General features: G+C 36.8%; 1 protein-coding gene across 1 annotated transcript; it reads right to left on the reverse strand.

The window, feature by feature from the left end:
* Nucleotides 1–1,474: 1,474 nt before the first annotated feature.
* Nucleotides 1,475–12,559, reverse strand: DDIAS (DNA damage induced apoptosis suppressor; the record flags this gene model as incomplete). The annotated part of the gene is made up of 4 exons (XM_080719716.1): nt 1,475–4,063; nt 6,405–6,522; nt 7,535–7,696; nt 12,450–12,559. 4 exons carry the CDS (start codon nt 12,557–12,559, stop codon nt 1,475–1,477), a joined length of 2,979 nt encoding a protein of 992 aa, XP_080575842.1.
* Nucleotides 12,560–14,783: the final 2,224 nt, after the last annotated feature.

Below are 14,783 nucleotides of genomic sequence, written 5' to 3' on the forward strand. Positions count from 1 at the left end.
TCTAAAGCTTACTTTTAAATGGTTTAGAAAACTGAAAATACCATAAGCAATATATATCTGTATAAACAAACAGCAAGCAAATACACACATACACAAAAGGTGAAATTTTCAAAATGACTAAATCTAGATTGTATAATTAGATGCTACGTCATTATGATCACTGTTCTAGTAGCACACACTTGTAATCCCAGTACTTGGGAGGCTGAGACAGGAACACTGCAGGTTCAGCAGCCTCAGCAATCACACAAAAATCACACACACACACACACACACACACACACACACACACTCTCTCTCTCTCTCTCTCTCTCTCTCTCTCTCTCTCTCTCTCTCTCTCCCAAAACAAATAGATTAAAATGTCACACATACTTCACCAGAGGAAAACAGTTGTGGGGGAGTACAGATATAGTCAGAGTGCTAATACAGAGTATGAGTCAGCAGGTATGGGAAGTTGGGGAAACACCAGTATTGATCTCAGTATTCTCCATGAAGTGAGACAAAGAGATAAGCAATAGGTTGGTGGCATGAAGAGTGAAGATTTGGAATAGTTACTGTGGAAAATGAGAATTGAAGCTGAGCAGAGAACGTCAGATTTCACAGGGAGCAGCTGTGGTGCTGTTTGGGGTGCTCATTTTGGCTCCTAATACCATTCCAAGCTTACCTCCTTCTCACAGAACATACCATATTCTAATCGTCTGGTTACTTTTCCCCTATTAGACCATGAGTTTGAGTAAAGGGGGCCTGAATTTCATTGCTGAGTTTTCAGCAACAAGTATCGTGCCTGGCATTTAGTAAACAATTGAGAAATATGTACTAAATAGTGAATTTTCCATATAACTTCTATTTTTTCACAGACATCTGTAAAGAACCTTTTTCTATTGCTTTTTTCTTACCCACAGCCCACTGCTGGGTTAACCACTTGCTTCTCTAGCACGTTCTCATATCAACATAAACTTAATAAAACCTTTTACAAACCTACATCATTGCATTTTCCTTATTGTACTGACAATGTTTCTATGCTATCTTACCCAGTAGATTAAAATCTTTTAATATCAATAATAATCTTTTTTTTTTTTATTTTAGCCTTGTATCACAAACTCAGCCCAGTAGCTTGCCTACTACATGACAGGTATTTTCTGATCTGAGCCGAACAAGTAAGACTTTGTTTGGCTTGCAAAGGCTTTATTTCTGGATATACATGTGGTTTTAAGAAATAGCTTAAAAAAGCAAAATTAACAGTATTACTAAATTATAATCAACAGTAAAAGATAAAGTGCCCAGTTTTCAAAATCAGTAGTATTCTGGATAAAACCCTGGGGAAACAATGACTTTACATCTTTAAAAACCCAACAGCACCTAGTATCGTCCCTTAAGTACTTCTCTCGAGGTGAATACTAAAAGAATTCTTTCTATGCCCCTGGTGGCAAAAGTTTCCAAACAGACTTATCTTTACTTTAAAGTTGAGGAATTGGGTTTAGGCAACTTTTTGTGAAAACAATTCAGGTGACCAAGCACTTTTCATTTCAGACACTGAAGGTGGGCAGTTTTCTGAAGATGGAAGGCAACATCTGACTTCTGAAACAGGATCAAGACCAAGAACTGATGCTCTGGAAATCCAGTCTGACCTTTTACAGTTATATTTAGGAGTTTCCTGCTTTGCAACTATTGCTGTAAACATATTCTTTAACTTTTTCTTAATTAAACATAGATTGGTTCTTTGTTTGACCAGTTTCAGTTTCTTTCTTGGTAGCGCCTTTTGGTCAGGAGAATGATGGGCAGTAAAACATTTTCTTAGGCATATGACTTGTAGTCCAAGCATATCTGAAACAAATACTTTTTTTGTAGTAGGAGGGACCCATCCATCAGCATCAGTTTCAAGGCATTCACCAATAGTATGGCAGTTGCAAACCTCTGGCCGTGTAAAAGAAGACATAATAGGACTTCTGAATTTCTGGCTCGGTGTTATGTGTTTTGGACAACTTGGGGTGGCTTGCTGGTTGTCATTTTTAGGAGAACTCCTTGCTTTTTTAAAGTCAGCATCAAGGTCTGAATAAAAGGCAGGCAGTTTTTGGAAAGCTCCTTGAATCCCATGAATTCTTGTTTGGTGGAATCCTGCAACTGGAGTTGACTGTGAACATGGAACAAAGTCTTGGCTATCTTCAAGATCATATTCTGAATCAGACTGAAAATGAGGCGGAGGAGAGTATGTTCTTAGATACGTAGCAGCAGATATGCTTCGCAAGGATAATTTTTGTGAAGGCTGGCTGAGGTTTTCAGTAAGTGATCTTGGTGAAAAATGTGACTCTGCAAGATGATTTTCTGCCACAGATGTTTCCCACTGTAACAAAATATCCTGTGATCTGTTGGCAATTCCAGTTGTGATGTCCATATCTTTAGCAATATCATCAAAGAGATCAGCTGAAGCATTATAGCTGCCTTCATGACCATTAGAATAGCTTTGTGTTAAGTTATTATTGGTAGGTCCATAAGGTATTTCTTTCAATGTTTCTGTACTTCTATTTGGACTACTGCAAAGAGTTTCTAAAGGATATGTAAGTTTCCTGCAAATTGTAAAACTGTCACCTTGGTTTGTTGGCCACCTATAATTTTGCTTATTTTCTAATTTGCAAAGATCATTATACCTCCTAGAACACAAAGTTGTCAACTTTTCATTCACTTCTGAAAGTGGTTTTTCCCCACATCCATTCAAATATTCCATACTGAGACAAAAATGGTCATTCTCTGAAGTACTGGGCCTAAGTGAAATTTCATCCCTATGTGATAGAATTCTGACACCATTAACTGTTTTTTCTAAATGTTTTGAAGATGAAAACAGAGGTGACACATAAGCGTCTGGTAGAAAGTACTCTGAAAGAGAGCCTCCATTAATGCTTATAGAAACAGCCTGTGCTGTGTTAGCTGGTTGTGACTCCTTTTCAATATTAGTACTTGAATTTGCTTCACAGTTGGAAAATAACTTATCTTTGCTAGAGTTTGCTATGACTGCTACTTGTGATAATTTTAAAGCGCTAGATGGTATATGCAGGGCTCTCGTACTTCTCCTGGGAGTCACAGATAGCCTGCTATGGCCTGCATGGAGTTCATTGATGTCATCATCTCCGTATTTCCTACTCCTGGCATCTGTATGGGTTATAGCAATCTCATTTTCAATAACTGCCAGAAACCTGTTCAGGCTTTCAGAGAGTGGCAGATCATCCCAAATCATGGAGTCAGAATCCTGGGCACTGCTAGCTATCTCTTTAGGTGTAAGTGATGAAGGTGGACAGCTTGCACATCTCTCTTGAAGGGTAGTGGCAGTATCTACATCATGATGCTGGTAACATGGTAGCTCGCTCTGAGAATATCTATTTTTAATTTTCACGGAATTGTGGGAGGCTTCTGCATTACTTGACTCAAAGGGCTCTTGTATTTTCAAGGGGAATAAATTAAAGTTAGTCACTCCATTTTCAAGATGACTGCTGTGAATTGCATTTGGCTCAATAGCTTGTAAGTCGAGTTCTTCATCCAACTTTTCTGCTGTACTCTTTTTATCCATATATGAAATGAGACTCCATGAACCCTGAATGGGATCATGGCAGCTACTGGAACTAGTGACCTTTGCAAAGGACATGCCCATTTTATTTTGGTGAAGAGTACCAATAGCCACACTTTGTTCTGAAGCTGAGATATCATCCTTATCTCTTTGTGAAATAGTAGACGTGAGTTCAAGTGATGGTTGCCAGAATCTTGAGAAATTATTTCTGCTGTGGGATCCTGAAACGCTGGAAGTGCTGTCAGAACCATGTATACTTCCGAGATCACTATTTGAGTGATCTAAAGCAAGCGAGTGGCTACTAGGCTCCTGGGGGTCAAAGTGAAGCTTCCTGAAATTGCAGTTCTGCAAAAGCTGATGGAAGTAGTCAATGACCGTGAAGCCTGCAACACTAGGGTCTGGTAGAACAATCTGGCAAGCCACTAGAGCTCTGGCTTCTGTTTTGTGGTCGTGGCACTGTTGTAAGAAATTGCTAGAATCTGAACTTTGTCCACATTGCTTTTCAAAATTCTGTGGAAGGATCAAAATTAAATTTAAATGAAATGTTCTTCCGACTTAAATAAGAAACAGGAATTTAAAAGGTACAAACATAACACTTAACTTCTCTGATTTCAATTCCTTCAGTGGTATAGGCAGGATAGAATATATAAAATAAAATAAACCTTGGAATAAAGAGACTTCAGATCCTTCAAACACCTTCAAATGGTTCCAACATTTATTAGTAGTGTTGGAACTTTGGGCAGGTTACTTATTGTCTCTGAGCCTTAGTTTTTTCATTTATCAAAGAATAAAAATGCAGAATTATTGTTTTAAAAATAACAAAACTGTGTAGTGCTTAGCAAAGAGTTGTTGCTCAATAAATAGTAGTTACCACTATATTTGTGAAAGAAACAAACAAACAAAAAAGAAATAAAGAAAAAGAGAAAAGAAAACCAAACTTCCCAAGACTTTAACCAAGTAAAGCTATGTAGCTCTTGATTTCACTCTCTCTGGCTTTTTCTCACTGTTTAGTTGTGGAGTACTCTATTCCTCTTTTTAAAACCCTGATTCTGGCCAGGTGTGGTGGCGCACGCTTGTAATCCCAACATTCGGAAGGTGGAAACTGGAGGATCATGGTTTGTGGATAGTCTCAGCTACTTAGCGAGGCCCTTCGCAATTCAGTGAGACCCTGTTTCAAAAATAAAAAGACTAAGCCGGGCGTGGTGGTGCACACTTGTAATCCCCGCGCTTGGGAGGCTGAGATAGGAGGATCTCGCAGGTTCAAAGACAGCCTCAGCTGGCTTAAGAGACCCTGTTTCCAAATAAAATATAAAATAGGTCTGTGAGTGTAGCCCAGATGTAGAAGGCCCCTGGGTTCCATCACCAGTACCACCACCCCCAAAAATAAAATAAAATAAAATAAAATAAAATAAAATAAAATAAAATAAAATACTAGCTGGGCATGGTTGCCCACGCTTGTAATCCCCGTGCTTGGGGGGTTGAGACAGGAGGGTTGTGCAGGTTCAAAGCCAGCTTCAGCTACTCAGTGAGGCTCTCAGCAACTTAGCAACACCCTGTTTCCAAATAAAATATAAAATTGGACTGGGAGTGTAGCCTGGAGGTAGAAGGCCTCTGGGTTCCATCCCCAGTACCACCACCACCACCACCACCAAAAAAAAAAAAAAAAAAAAAAAAAAAAAAGGGCCGGGGGTGTAGCTTGGAGGTAGAATGCCCCTGGGTTCCATCCCTGGTACCGCAAAACAAAACAAAACAAAATAAAAACAACAAAAAATCCCTTGATTCTAGGCTGGGTACGGTGACACATGAATATAATCCCAGTGTTTAGGAGGCTTAGATAGGAGGATCATAGGTCTTAGGACAGGCTCAGCAATCTAGCGAGACCCTGTTTCAAAACAAAAAAAGTAAAAGAGGGCTAGGAGGTGTAGCTTAGAGGGGGAATGCCCTTAGGTTCAATCTCCAATACTACAAAAACAAAATATAACAAAAAACCCCACAGAAAATGAACACACACATACACACGTATGCATACACATACGTGCACAAACAAAAAATTCTGATTCTAATGTGGACAAAATTTCCATTTGTTCCCTTTAGTGTAGATAAGATAGTGAACTATTACTCCTTTAGAAACAGTATATTCTTAGCTGGGCGTGGTGGTGCATGCTTGTAATCTCAGCATTTGGGAGGCTGAAACAGGAGGATCACAGGTTCGCGCCAGCCTCAGCTACTTAGTGAGGTCTTCTGCAACTTAGTGAGACCCTGACTCAAAATAAATAAAAAATGGGGCTGGGGGTGTAGCTCAGAGGTAGAACGCCCATGGTTCCATCTCCAATACCACACACACACACACACAAAGAAAAAAGAAAAAAAAAAAAACAGTATTTTTTTAACTCCAAGAGACACGTTGTAATTACAAATAAGGTCATTCTTAATCTGCTCTTAATATTCTGATTAATACTCAGATACTCTGCCTTCCTTCTTCTTTTATACGTGACAATTAAAAACTAGAGAACTGATAAAAGTTTTACCACATAAGTGGAACAAAACTCTTTAGAGTGAAATAAATACCAAATATCAAAATCAAACATCTAACATTTTTTTGGATTTAAAACAAATTTCTATTTTTAGAGCTCTGAAAGCACTTGAACTGGACTTTTCTGACTTTTGAAAGAGGAAGTTGTCATGTATGATGTTTAAACAGATGGTCTCTGTAAGCTAAATTTATACAGTTTAAAGTACTTCTAAAGGCCTTCAAATTTATGTAACTCCTGAAAACCATTTAGAAAATTAAAATCATTTCACTACAATGGAAATATTAATAGAACACTAAAAAAGAGAAAGTCTCAATTACCGTCACTCCAAAAATAAAGTTTTGTCCAATAAAGCAAGTTTCAACTGCTCTAGTTAATAGGTTCTGAGCTGTATCACTGTCCAGTGTTTCTGGAATTTTATTAGGATCCTGAATGTACCTTGAAAAGAAAATAAAAAATTGTAAAGAGATAAACTTCAAAATTTTAATTTGAAACAGAGTCAGAAGACACAATTAGTTTTGAAATACATTCAGAGAAACAAGGTAAAGTTAGGCATTTTGTTCCCTCTAAATTTCTGATTTCATAGACAAAAAAGAAAACCAAACTCATCACAAAAACCAACTGATCAAGTATGAGTAAAATAAATACATGCCTAATCATCAGGCCCAGCAATTATACTTAGAGAAAAATAAAAGTAGCAGGTGGGGAGTGGCAATTCTAGCTGAGATCCCTCTAGCATTCCTTCCTTTAAATCAGTTTGCCCTCAGCTACGGGACATGAAAGAGATTTCTTCTATCTAGGGATTAGGAAAAAGGGCAGAATTGCATTTGTAGGTCCTTACATTCTCAGGGCTATGTCGTATTAGGATTCTGCAGATGAACTTACAGTACATGTGAAAGAAATGACAAAGTTTCAAGTTTTGATATGCAAATATTTCCTTAAATAGCTTCCTCTGCTTCAGGGATTGTTAACCACTTGAAAGTTAACCTCATTTTGGATGGTCTTTCATTTTGAAATGATTTTGCCTTCCTACTGAAATTTCTGTAACTTGGATTAGTTTTATAATTTAATACTTTAACTATATTCTAGTTACCCTGAGTACTTCTGGTGCAGCATTAACCTGTTATGTATTCATGAGATAAATATCTTTTTCTCTCTCACTTGATTATACTTTACGGAAAATGATGGTCTGAAGATTATTTTTTTCATTTAATGAAAGGATAAAGTACAGTATATTACTTTAAAACTACTTATCTCGGGGGAGTGGTGAGTTGGCCTGGGCCACCCTCCCCCCTCATGCTATTTTGGGCATGGGGCTGTAACTATTTTCTGTATTTCTATCTTTTTAATAAACTTCTTTAAATCTTCAAAAAAAACAAAAACCCTACTATCTCCAATTTTATTGGCATAGAGAAACGGTCAGAAAAAAGAATGCTTTAAATATTCTTACCTGTGCAAATCAGTGGCAGTAAGACCAAAAAATGTATCTAAGCAGCTTCCAAATACCGTAATAACAAATAATTTATTTGACTCTGAAACTTTTAAGGAAAGTTTATATCTATAACTGACATTTTCAGCTTCACCCCTGGAGCCACATTTTGGACAAGTAGACCTAAAAAAGTAGAAGAAAAAAGTATAGAGATTTTCATTAAATTTTTTTCATATGAAAAATATTGAGAGAAGTTAAATTTTTACATAATTTGTATACAATGCTCCTAGTAACTTACCTTTTTCTTAAATTATGATTGACTTATTTCAAATTTCTCTTTAACAGCTGGCTTTGCTGACTTAAATTAAACAGCACCAAATTCAGAGAAATTAATACCCATTAATCAGAAAGTAAACTATGTGTGAATGCATGAGAGATAGAGAAAATGAGAATAATCTTGAAATATTTATACACAAAGCATTTAACTAGCTGTATGTTTCTTACCATTATAAAAACTATTTTCTTTTATCCATTGTAATATGTTGAGAACTTATTAGATTACAAAAATCAGACATTAAAACCAAGTGATTTAACTTGTTTTCAAGGCAATATGCAATTCTGGCTATAGGCTTTTTAGTAAAAATGTACATAGCAAGTGTAACTGTTGTCATGTACTAGCTATCTGTTCTCTGGATAGTTACTAAATGCCTGAAATTCTGAGTATCTTGTCTGTAAAATCCAGGGCTAAGAAGGATAAAATAAGACAAAATTAAAAAGAGTATAGTGCAAACCGTACCAAATTAACATGATGTCTGCCTCTCCCTCATAATTAAATAAAACACTGTGGTAATTATTATCATTTCTCCTTAGATTTTCCTCTTTTCTAGCTTGCAGTAATATAATTCTGATTTCCATTTCTCATGTTCTTTTTTTGTGTGTGGTACTGGGGATAGAGCCCAGGAGCATTCTACCTCTGAGCTACACCCCCAGCCCTATTTTTTATTCTTTATTTTGAAACAGGGTCTCACTGAGTTTCAAAGGACCTTACTAAGTAGCTGAGGCTAGCCTTGAACTGAGATCCTCCTGTCTCAGCCTCCCAAATGTTAGGATTACAAGCATGGCTTCTCATGTTCTTAATTTATCAAAATGACCCTTTAAAACATCTTACAGGAATGGCTAATACTAGAACTTCTTTTTTCTTCATGTTGCTAATGGTCTGGCTCAAACTAGGGTGGCAAAATGCAAAGAGAAAGTAATGTTGAAGACGGTTATATAAATTTGATTGCTGCTAGACCGCCACTAGGCGGAGTCAAATCCTTGGCTCAAAATGACTTTTTTTCAACAAAGCTTTCACAGAAGATGTTACAGATACACCATTATAGGTGAGTGCTAATTATTTTTCTGTCACATTCAGGATGGATCTGCACCGATCCATTCATATAATCTCACCCAAATCTGGAGTTTGTGCTGTGAGCTGGCCATAGAAAAAAGGGAATTGACTCACTAGGGGATAAAACCATTTCCATTAGTAACAAGTGCTAATGAAATGAACTAAGTGTTTTAAGCATATATTAGAATTTTTTAAATGTTATATACTAATAATGCATTCAGGTCTAATTTTAAATGCCTAGTAACTCTTAGAATAATTAATATGTATCAGTGTTTTGAACTATACTGTATAAGAACTGTATTTTTTAATTAAAATATTTCATGGACAGCTGGGCATAGTAGCACATGCTTGTAATCCCATTACTTGGGAAGCTGAGAATGGAAGATCACAGGTTTGCAGCCAGCCTCAGCTACTTAGTGAGGCCCTCCAAAACTTAGTGAGCTCTTATTTCAAAATAAAAAATAGGACTGAGGGTATAGCTTGGAGGTAGAATGCCCATGGGTTCAATCCCCAGTATCATACATAACACACACAAAAACAGTTAACTGACAAAGACTGAATAAGACTGAATAAGTTCAAGGTATATAACATGATGATTTTAAATATATATACATTATGTAATGATTACCAAAATCAAACTAATGCATCCACATAATCCATGCTGTACATAAGATCCCTAGAATTTATTAATCTTATATTGATATTTATATTTTAATTTAAATGAAGGTTAGAAATTAAAACTGAAAAATGTATAATAATTATTAGTTCATTAAAAATAATAGGCATATGCATATCACTAAACCGAACATGAGGAGAGAGAGTAGGGTGGGAAGTGGGGAAGGGCTAAATGAGTGATGTGTGCATGTATGCCTCTATCACCTTGTACTCCATTAAGACATGATTACAATGCACCAATAATACATATATGTAAATAATAGACACAGTACATGATAAACATAAAGGAATATTTTTTATAAAACATAACTATGCACCCCCAAGTTAAAAAAATTAGTAGGAGAGATAGGCATTGTTTTATATTTTGCAAATCTCTTTAACGTCTGGCCTAGTAAAAAGACAGCTGGATTCACGGGCTTGCTTCTCTGTTCAATCTGTTGTGGTACCACATGTCATGTGGCCTTGGAGAAACTCCACTATGAATGCATGACAGAATCAGAGTAAAAAGGAAAATGACCCCTTAGGATTATTGTGAAAATAGGTTGAGCTAAGGAACCTCTCAGCAGATCTATCTGAAATAATAGCAATAGGTAAACTATGTGTATAGTACATTTTTTATAATAATGGCTACCATTTTGCAAATCCCAATATATGTCCTGTATTGTAGGCTATTTCTGTGCATTATCTCTGTAATCATTCCACATTGTGGGTATTATTAACTCACTTTACAAATGAGCAGTTAGACTTATAGAAGTATCTTACCCCAAGCAATATAATTAATAAGTGTTGGAGCCTGTCTGTAACCCTATTGTGTTCTCTGAAGCTTGAAAGTATTCCATATACCATACTATTTCTAAAAATAAATCCTTATAAGACAAATAGTCAATGGTTTTTAGTTGTTTCAAACGATAGGCAAAACCTGAAAATGAGTGTAACCTAAGATAACCTATACACTATCATACTGTCATTTATTCACTCATTAAACATTTTTTGAGCATTTTCCGTGAATGAAAGCCTAGGCTGAATGCCATGGAATTAATGAAGAATAACACAAATAGGGGCTTTCTCCTAGAGCTTAAAAATGAGAAATTGAGTGATTTACTAAAGAAACAGTGATTACTAAAGGGATAATCCTAGAGTCTAGACATGAGGTAGAACTGCTAATCTCTCTCTCTGCCTCCCCAGTCAATGCGAACTAGAGAAAGACTAGTTAAAAATATTCCTCTTACATACTACTAGGTACTTATTAGATATATTTATCTTATTTCCAGACAGAAAGAGGAAAACCAAATCTAGACTTTCATTTTGACTCTACAAAAAATAGTTAGGCTCTCAGCTATTCTTGGCTTACATCTGACCACCATGATAAAGGCTTATGAGCCAGGCATGGTGGCACATGCTTGTAATCCCAGTACTTGGGAGGCTGAGACAGGAGGATTGCAGTTTCGCAGCCAGCCTCAGCTACTTTGGCCCTCTAAAACTTAGTGAGATCCCTGTTTCAAAATAAAGAATAAAAAATTGGGCTGGGGGTGTAGCTCAGAGGTAAAATCCCTCTGGGTTCAATACCCAGTATCACACACACACACAAAAAGGCTTATATGTCAAACACCATTTTTTTTTAAAATTTGGTGGTGGTACTGGGGTTCCTGGAAACCCTTCTACCTCCGGGCTACACTCCCAGACCTATTTTATACTCTTTTATATTTGTTTGTTTGTTTTTGTGGGTCTGGGGATGGAACCCAGGGGCATTTGACCTCCGAGCTATACCCCCTGCCCTATTTTTTATTCTTTATTTTGAAACTGGGTCTCATTGAGTTGCAGAGGGCTTCACTAAATAGCTGAGGCTGTCCGCGAACTGTGATCCTCCAGGTCTCAGCCTCCTGAATGCTGGGATTACAAGTGTGCACCACCACGCCCGGCTTATACTTTTTAATATTTGGAAACAGGGTCTCTTAAGCCAGCGTGGCTGGCTTAGACCCTGCATGATCCTCCTGTCTCCGCCTCCCAAGTGCGGGGATTACAAGCATGCGCCACTATGCCTGGCGCCAAACACCATTTTTAGTTTTGGAAGACAGAAATTCCTATGAATTGAGTAGACCTATTTTGGAAATCTGAAATCCAAAATCTAAAATTTTTGAGAACTGACATTACATTCAAAGGGTTTTAGATTTTGGAGCATTCTGAATTAGAGATATTTGGATTAGGGATATTGAACCACTATGTCTCTGCAAATACCTCCAAATCTAGAAAACTTCAAAAACCCTAAATATTTCAGTAAGGGACACTGAACATGTATAACACAGTGCTTGTTCTTATAATCTGAGGGTCAAAGAAATATAAACAAAAACTTCTACATAATTCCCAGGGATATCATACAAGTGGTCTGAGATTTTTTTTTGCAGGTCTGGGGATGGAAACCAGAAGCATTTGACCTCCAAGCCATATCCCCTGCCCAATTTTTTATTCTTTATTTTGAAACAGGGTCTTACTGAGTTGCAGAGGGCCTCACTAAATAGCTGAGGCTGTTCGCAAACCGAGATCCTCCTGTCAGCCTCCTGAATGCTGGGATTACAAGGGTACACCACCATGCCCGGCTATGGTCTGAAATTTTTTCACCAGGACTGGGATTTGTTCTCTGAGAAGTTATTTTTCTTCTCTGATCTGGCATTTAGCAAAGACTTTGCAGTAACTTGAAACCTTCCTCTAGAAATTGGATTAACAGTTTGTTCTATTTTTGGGATTTAGAGAAGGACCAACCCCTGAGAGAACTGAATGTCTTGGTATAGTGAATTTAGTACTTACATGCCCTTGAGCCACAGAAATCTATATACTTATACTTCCTCTCTCATGATTATAGTCTTTTTTTTTTACCTTTTGGAGACAAGGATTATTCGCGAGAAGCACTTTTGACATGATGGATAGATAAAATTTGAATTCTGGAGAGCAAGTACTGAGGCAAGAAGAAATTTTCTTCTATTCATGCGTTCACACTGTGGCCTGCAAAATAAAATAAGTGATGGAGGCAAATGGCAAAACTTTCAACATATATGCATATTTGTTTCTTAGAAAAGCCACTTAACCGATCATACATAATAGCTGTCTTTTAAAGCTTTTATTTATTTATTTATTTTAGTCATACTGGGGGTGGGACCCAGGAGCTTTCTACCACCAGGCTATCCTCCCAGACCTATTTTATATTTTATTTGGAAACAGGGTCTCACTAAGTTGCTGAGGGCTTCACTAAGTAGCTGAGGCTGGCTTCAAATCTGTGCGATCCTCCCGTCTCAGCCTCCCAAGCACTGAGATTACAAGTGTGTGCCACCACGCCCTGTATTGGAAAACAGTTTTTTTTTTCTGCTTTAGTAAATGTATTCAGAGGAAGAAAATAATATATTGGCTCAGGCCAGGCGTGGTGGTGCATGCTTGTAATCTCAGCTTCCCATCCACCCATCCACCCATCCATCCACCTATCAGCCTCCAATGTAGTTGGTACTAGAGGCATGTCTATTGTACCCAGCTCTACATGAGTCTTTTAAAGGAACTATATGAGAAATGGTTCCTTTTAGATGAAAGCCCACTTTATTAAATATCAATATGCACATTTTGCAGTTTAAAGAAAAAAGAACTCTAGCTTTAGTAAACAGAAAACAAAATGTTACATAGCCAAAGAAAAGCACATATGTTTTTTAAAACTCTTGAATAAAACATGTAGGGAGGAAAAATAATAAAATTGCAATGTTTTACATCATACTTTCTTTCAAAACTCTGCTCACAAAATTTTAATTTATTAGCTTATTTATAGCATAAAATAAATGATCTGAAACAAAAGTCTCTGTACATGTTTGAGATAAAGCTATATCAACAAACTTTTTTAAAATTTTTTTATTGGTGCACTGTATTCATACATCATAGTGGGATACAAAAAAAACTTTTGTAGACATACATGCACACATCGCCAGTCAACCCCCACCCCATCCCCACCCCATTCCCTCCCCATCCCTCCTTCCCATGCTTGGCTTAGTGGTTGACATCTAGTATTATAGCAATTTATCCAAAATCAAAAATGATAATCTCACATAACAGTTTCATTTGTCTGATACCAAGCTTTTGATAACTTAAAGATAACATTTCAATAGTTCTTTTTGCTTTCTTTCTTACCAGAGAATATTTTTTCTTTTCTTTTTTTTTTAGGTGAAACTATCATATATTTATATATTTATATATTTATTTTTCAGAAAAAATCTATCCTAATATGGAATATGGACTCTAGATACCCCAAACGATCTCGAAAAAGAACAAAGTTAGAAGATGTATATTTTCTGATTTCAAACCATATAAAGCTACAATAATTGAAATAGTGTAGTACTGTTCTAAAGGCAGATATATAAACCATTGGAGCTAAATAAAACTTTTGAATGTAACACATGGCAAAAGCTTTCCAATTTCTGAAAATGGGTGGAACTGTTTTTAAGATTGGCACCAACCAGCAAATTCTGCCAAAGTTGAAGTCATCATTTTATTGTAATAGAATCTTTCAGGCATAGCTTTTCATATACCTTTTCAAACACACACAAAGGTGTTAACTAGGGAGGGAAGATCTTTTTTTTTTTTTTTTTTTTTTTTGGTGGTACTGGGGTTCCTGGAAGCCCTCCTTCCTCCGGGTTACACTCCCAGACCTATTTTATATTTTTGAAACAGGGTCTCTTACGCCAGCACGGCTGGCTTCGAACCTGCGCGATCCTCCTGTCTCCGCCTCCCAAGCGCGGGGATTACAAGTGTGCGCCACCACGCCCGGCTCGGGAGGGAAGATCTTACACGGATACTAATCCAGTCATAAGTCAACATAACATGTCTGTGAAAATAAAATCTTGTTACCCAAGGCAAAAGTTGGAAACTTGGAAAGATAAAAGATAAACATATAAATCACTGACCTACCTATGTTATGAAAGGGAACACAGAAAAGGAAATGCTAATCCTTTGGTATTCATGACTGGGTACCCCTTACTAGGATACAAGTTCCTACTAAAAGCAGATAAGTATACCTAGGTTTGGTTGTCATCTTAGGCTACATAGTAATATCTAAAATAAGGTAGAATATGTGATATAGGATACTCAAGAAAGGCAGAAAGAAATATAAAGACTGCCATTTTTAGTGCTAAAACCACAATTTTTTGACAATGCAATAAAAGATGAAAATGGGTATCA

This window comes from Muscardinus avellanarius, assembly GCF_963383645.1.
Source record: "Muscardinus avellanarius genome assembly, chromosome: 1".
NCBI lineage: Eukaryota > Metazoa > Chordata > Mammalia > Rodentia > Gliridae > Muscardinus > Muscardinus avellanarius.